The sequence below is a fragment of the Austrofundulus limnaeus genome, unplaced genomic scaffold, assembly GCF_001266775.1.
Source record: "Austrofundulus limnaeus strain Quisiro unplaced genomic scaffold, Austrofundulus_limnaeus-1.0 Scaffold418, whole genome shotgun sequence".
Lineage (NCBI taxonomy): Eukaryota > Metazoa > Chordata > Actinopteri > Cyprinodontiformes > Rivulidae > Austrofundulus > Austrofundulus limnaeus.
In genome coordinates this window covers 174,004-180,169 of record NW_013952820.1, presented here as the reverse complement: position 1 = coordinate 180,169, position 6,166 = coordinate 174,004, and the positions used below count along the sequence as shown (strand labels likewise).

The window sequence follows — 6,166 nt, the reverse complement described above, 5'->3', positions numbered from 1 at the left end:
ATATATTGTAGATGGTATTGCAGTTATATTAACAGCACCATCTTTCTTTCCGAGTCTGAGCTCGGTCCCGCCCCCGTCATTTCTGTCCAATGGGAGCAATCGTCATCTGTGTGACTTCTTTGTAAATTATAGTCCACTTGCAAAACAAAGCACGATGTGAATGCAAACTGCACCAAAAGAAAAAAAATCAATCCACCTTTGGTCTAGACCAAACAAGTGGACCAAAGGTGTGAAACAGAAACCTCACAGAGAAAATAAAACTGCAAAGACTCCAAGTGACTCTAAACAGAGGATAATCCTTAAAGTTTACACACACCTTGAGCAGCAGCTGGTACTTGGTGATTCTCTGGATGGGTTTGATCAGATAATCACTGATGGACATCCTACAGCTGATCTCATGTTGGATCTCCTGCAAATAGAAAGAATGAGACAGAATACAAAACTTCAGAGTTTTTCCAGCATGAAACTTAAAAAAAAACATCTTTGAAACTAAAAAAAAAACAGTGACCAATAATCTCTGTTGAAAATAACAAGGAAATAAAATATAATATCGTTATAATTGTAAATAATTACCATGCCTTTTTTTTTATCAGAGATTTAGATTAGATTTTGAATAAGTAAAATAAATCTGAAAACGTGAAAAAAATGTAACTTTACCTCAAAAAAGTTTTCATATTCGATGACGATGAACTCTGACCTTGGTTTGTTCTGACAGTAAACTATATACATGTGTAGCCGACGTTCCTGCAAAATATACACACTTCAACATATCATAAAGTTCAAGTCTGACAGATCAGTTACTACAACAGCAAGAGATCAACCATCCTACTGAAGGAAATGTTGTGACTGACTAACTGAATGTTAGATCTAGTCTTGTTTTACACTTTCTGATCATTGCAGCCATATGGTTTAAACAATGAGAGACAATGGGTCTTATCATATGAGGCCTTTCTGTATGCATAAACAAAAGTTGGTTATGTTTTAACGTCTGACGTAAAAGCTACCACCTCCTGGGTTTTGACCAGGAAGTCAGACACATAAGAGGTTGATTAATTTTTATTCAGTTAGTTATTGAGTTTGCAGTCTCTCCTGTAGATCGGCCTGGGACAGCCTGGAGAGGGATTGTTGTTTTTTGTTCTGAAAAGGCTCATGGTCTTTCCTGCTGGCTGTGTGTCTGCTGGGAGCTGGTTGGAGTCCGATGAGAATAAAGTTTTTAGAAGAGAATCAACTTGTTTTCTGCTTTATTCAGACTTCAGACAGAATATGATGAAAGATCTGAAAACTGCTGTTCACACCTGCTCTCCATCTAATGACTCAGCTTGAGCTGTTTAGCAGAAGAATGGACAAAAATTTCAGTTACTAGATGTGCAAAGCTGGTGGAGACATACCCTAAAAGACTTGCAGCTGTAATTGCAGCAAAAAGTGGTTCCACAWAGTGGTAGCAGCATAACAGCTCAGTGGTCAACACTGTTGCCTCACAGTGAGAAGGTCCTGGGTTCGATCCAAAGTTCGGACCTGGGGGTCTTTTTGTATGGAGTTTGCATGGTGGGTTTCCTCTGGGTACTCTGGGTTTCCCCACACCCCGAAAATATGTACATTAGGTTACCTTCAGGCCCAGGCTGCCCTTGCAAAAGAAATCTGTGATCTCAGTGGGATCTGCCTGGTTAATTAATGGTAAAATAAATAAATAAATTGACTCATGGGGGCTAAAATCTTTTACACACTGCACTTTTCACTTCTTTATTTGTAAAAATGTTTTGAATTATGTATAATTTTCTTTCCACTTCACAGTTGTATCCTACTTTGTGTTGGTCTTTCACATTAAACACCAATGAAACATATTTCTATTTGTTTGTTGCCATGTGATAAAATATGGAAAAGTTCAAGAGGTATGAATACTTTTGAAAGCCACAGTATGTGCAACATTAGTGTAACTTCTGCAGAACTTATTCGTAGTATGTTAAAAAAAATGTAAATACACTTTGCCATCAACGCATGTTCCTATACAATGATGAAATTTGTGCTCTGTATTTGACACGTGAGAAAAAAAAGGATGCAACGATACAGAAAATTCACAATTCGGTTTGATACTGTAAGTATCAAATCGAATTGTGAATTTTCTGTATCGTTGCATCCTGACCAGCGGTCACTCTTTCAGAGATGAGGATGTTCTCATTCTTGATAGAGAGGAACGTTGGTTTGAGAGAGGAGTAAAAGAAGCCATTTTTGTGAAGAAAGACCGTCCATCATTAAAGAGAGGTGGGGGCCTCCGTTTTCAGCTGTCCCCCTCCTACAGCGCTGCCATTGGCAGTATCACTCCACCCCCTGTTAACAATAGGTGTTAATTAGGTGTGAACGATAGCCATGTGGTGTGAGTATCAGTCACCTGTGAACGATAGCCATGTGATGTGAGTATCAGTCACCTGGAGGCAGGACTCAAAAGCCTGAATTCTGCCTGAAACTCTCAGACTGAAGAATTCTCTTGGAAGAGAGACGAAACGTTTCATTAAAGAAGAACCCGTCCAGAGGACCTATACAATTTTTTTTCCTTCTCAAAAGTACAGTTTTTAAATTAAATGTTGCTGAAACAGCAAGTTTCTCAGTGGATCTGTGCTCAACAGTGTAGCCTAGGCGGAGTAGTCGAACACAGAGCGTCTCCAGAACACAAGTTGATAAAAAAATTGAAAAATCTGTATTGTTCCATATAATATGCATTGAGCCTAGAGCACTGTATTGACGATTCGATACAGACACATGTATTGTCGCGCTCTAATATAAGCCACTCGTTAATTCACATAAGTCAGAAACCAGCTGGGTAATTATGAAGCACATGAGTATGTTTTTTTAAAACCTATGAGCAACTTAGTTCTAATCTGTAATCTATATTAGATGTTTCCACAACACATTGTTATATCAGATCCTTAAAGTGCCTGTGATATGCTTTTCCTACAAATATAAAAAGTGAAAGAAATCATCTTTATTTATAAGAAATATGGAACAATGTGACATTTTTATGGAGGAATGATTTTACTCATTTTGTCACATGGCTGGCATATTTATTTTAGAATTTAACATGGCCAAAGTGGAACAGAAAGTGATGACAAAGAGGAACTCTTGAAAAGGGAACTCTGATCTTTGCTTATCGAAACAATTTTAGATGAAATCTTCCTCATCTTCGTCTCTCTCTGATAGTAATTTAAGAGAATCTAAAGAAACATGAGTTTCTTCACATGTATGAGTGTGATTTAAAGCACTGATTAGTCTCTATAGACTGATTTACCTGTATTAGCTTTGTACAGAGACATAGTAGATAGTTAAATGAATGTGTGTGTGAATGGGTAAATGAGGACACAGATTGTAGTGTAAAGTGCTTTGAGTGTCCTGTTTGATAGAAAGGCGCTCTGTAAGCACCATTTACCCTCAGGCTCTGAGTCCAGAAGAGTCAAGTTTAATCTAAGACTAAAATCCCAGTCCTACCATTGCTGCCCTGTCCGTACTGAACCACTGCGCCTTCACACTGTGTTTGTTTGTGGAACTCACATGTCTGATAAAGAGATCAGCCAGAAGGTCGTGGTTCTGGACACAACGCTCTAACTCCACCAAGAAAAAGCTGAAACACAAACAGTGAACATGATGATTTTTTATGGGTTAGTGTGTGGTTGAGTTGTTTTAGGTGTTTCAGTAACATACTCGCGATGCCAGTCGTAGATCTGCTGGATGTTCCCAAAGACGATCTTGTCTTTCCCTCTCATGTCCTCTGGAATTCCTCTGACCTCCAGCCTAGACATGAAGCCCTGAGAGACCACAGCCAGCTTCTAGGTCAGCAGTTATTAATAATTTTGTTACGTAAAAAAAGATCATGATGCTTTTAATCACCTCAACAATAACGCCCAGGTCCTTTACATAGTCCTTCTCTGACTGGATCATCTCATTAACAACAAACCTGCACAGAACCGTAGCTTATTGACAGCTGTTTATGTTTATTTTTTACTTATAACCTTTGTGCATATCTTACATTCGTCCTCTCAGGGCTTTGTTTCTCTGTTCTGTGTCTGACTCATTCGAACTCTGATCTGAATCCAAAGCCTAAAGAGACACAAGTGAAAATAATGACATTTAAAGTGTGATTTATTTTTGATCATTAAGCAGCACAGACATGTTGCATTTTAACAGTTTCAGTTGTTGCACAGTTGAGAACAAATATATAGAAGAGTTTCATGCTCTTCTTACCTCTGGGTTATTGGGGTCTTTGATAATCTGCATAGGAGGTGGTAGAGGGGTGTGGCTTTCCTCCTCAGGCTCTTCCTCCCCTCCACTGTGCACGACCTCCTCCTTCCTTGCCTTCTACAGAAACGAAGGATTATTTTTTTTTTGAATTTAGTTTTTTTCAGCATCACTGAAGTTTTGTGTTCATGTTTGTGTTTATTCACCGCTTGTGCATTGCCAGTTAGAGGCATGGCAAGCTCCGATCTGTTGTCCCGCCTCCTCGTTCTGATTGGAGGCTTTTTCTGTCCGTCAGCTTTTCCCTGACTGAGTCTTCGAACAGGACTGGTCAGCCAGCGCTGACACAAACAATTACACAACAAATTAAAAACTTATTAGATACTTCTAATGACTGAAGCACTAGTACTCTGTGAAAGACTTCTAACAGCAGAAAAATACTTTGAATTTCATGATTTTTGAATATTTGTAACCTTCAGGGTGTTTCCAGTCCCAGAGCCTGTGCGTTTTGGTCCTGGGGACCCCACAGCACCACCTGGAACCGCACCTGCTCCATAAGCACCTGGGGAGGTGGCATCTAATAAAACAACAATGGGTCAGTGAAGATCATTTATTCTGAATATGATTAGTGAGTTCTGTTCCCTTACTTTGACTGACAGGTTGATTCTGAAGTCCTGAACTCTCAGGCCCGTACAGACTGGGTTCTGCAGACACAGAAGGAACCAGATGATTATTGATCAGGATAATTACATTATTTTATAGCTAGAAACTTAACAGGGAATAACAGCATTTGTAGAAGTTTAGAAGAAAATAGAGAATAAAATATCTGCTTAGAAAGTAAAAATCATCTGACATAAATATACTGTATTCTATGGATATGACAAGGCCTGAAAGAAGAGAAAAGTTTTGAATGAAAAGAATGCAGAGGCTTCTGTGTTAGCGCAGAGGTAATAGGCATAGCTTATGAACTATGTGTGTGTATATATATATATAGCTTTATGACACGTTATATATTGCTATATATCTGGAAAAAATTAAGAGACCACTGCACAGTTTCCCTGTATTTGGTTGAAAACATTTCACCAAATATTGATTTCTGAACTGTTCCTGAGTTAGAACTTTAGTATTGTTGTAACTAAATGAATATCCATCCATCCATTTTCTGTACACGCTTCTTCCTTTTTTTTTTCCAGGGTTGCGTGGGTCATTGGTGCCCATATTCAGCAGTCACAGTGCGAGGGGCGGGGTACACCCTGGACAGGTCGCAAGTCCATCACAGGGCCACTAAATGAATATGAACCTGTTTTCTGTGAATTATTTGAGGTCTGACAGTGCTGCATCTTCCGCATCAGTTTGAGTATTTCTCATTTTCTGCAAATAAGTACAAACTTTTTGCTTGGAATTCCAGAGACATATTATCAGTAGTTCATAGTATAAAATAACAAAATTCATTTTACTCAAACATATACATATAAGAGTAAAATCATAGAACCTTTAAAGTGGTCTCTTAATTTTTTCCAGAGCAAATGTTTATATTAATTTGTTGCTAACAGGTTAAAGTGCGGTTCTCCAATCCATGAAGCAGCTCTGTTGTCCTCCCTCCACAGTTTCAGTTACAGGCTGAGTCATTTCTACCTTCTCCTGTCTGTCAAGGAGCTCTCTGGTTTCATTTAAAGGGCTGGTCGTCAGATATTGTCCAAGATTAACCTTCAGGGTGGATAAGTGCGTGCACAGCCTCGCACTGGGAAAACTAGTGAATATCATTTACCTGGTATACTTTGCGGTGTGACAATATATTTTTTTAAGAAAAATTTTACAGCCTCCAGATTTTTTACAGTTTGTTTTACAGTTTACATAAATGTTTATCAAACAATTTCTAATGTTGCAAGTAATCAGGGATCCCTTGAAAGTCTTGCAGGTTACTTAGGTTTTATATATATATATA

The 6,166-nt window shown here is 38.5% G+C and overlaps 1 protein-coding gene across 1 annotated transcript in view; it reads right to left on the bottom strand.

The window, feature by feature from the left end:
• LOC106529019 (kalirin) overlaps positions 1 to 6,166 on the bottom strand; it is a 61,454-nt gene that overhangs the window by 5,339 nt on the left and 49,949 nt on the right. The window contains exons 40-49 of the mRNA XM_014024323.1: positions 4,869 to 4,925; positions 4,695 to 4,798; positions 4,431 to 4,562; positions 4,231 to 4,341; positions 4,016 to 4,086; positions 3,877 to 3,943; positions 3,691 to 3,794; positions 3,541 to 3,610; positions 658 to 744; positions 317 to 409 (exon numbers count right to left, since the gene is read on the bottom strand). Coding sequence (XP_013879777.1) covers positions 317 to 409; positions 658 to 744; positions 3,541 to 3,610; positions 3,691 to 3,794; positions 3,877 to 3,943; positions 4,016 to 4,086; positions 4,231 to 4,341; positions 4,431 to 4,562; positions 4,695 to 4,798; positions 4,869 to 4,925 — 896 coding nt within the window. The remainder of the gene's footprint in view (positions 1 to 316; positions 410 to 657; positions 745 to 3,540; positions 3,611 to 3,690; positions 3,795 to 3,876; positions 3,944 to 4,015; positions 4,087 to 4,230; positions 4,342 to 4,430; positions 4,563 to 4,694; positions 4,799 to 4,868; positions 4,926 to 6,166) is intronic.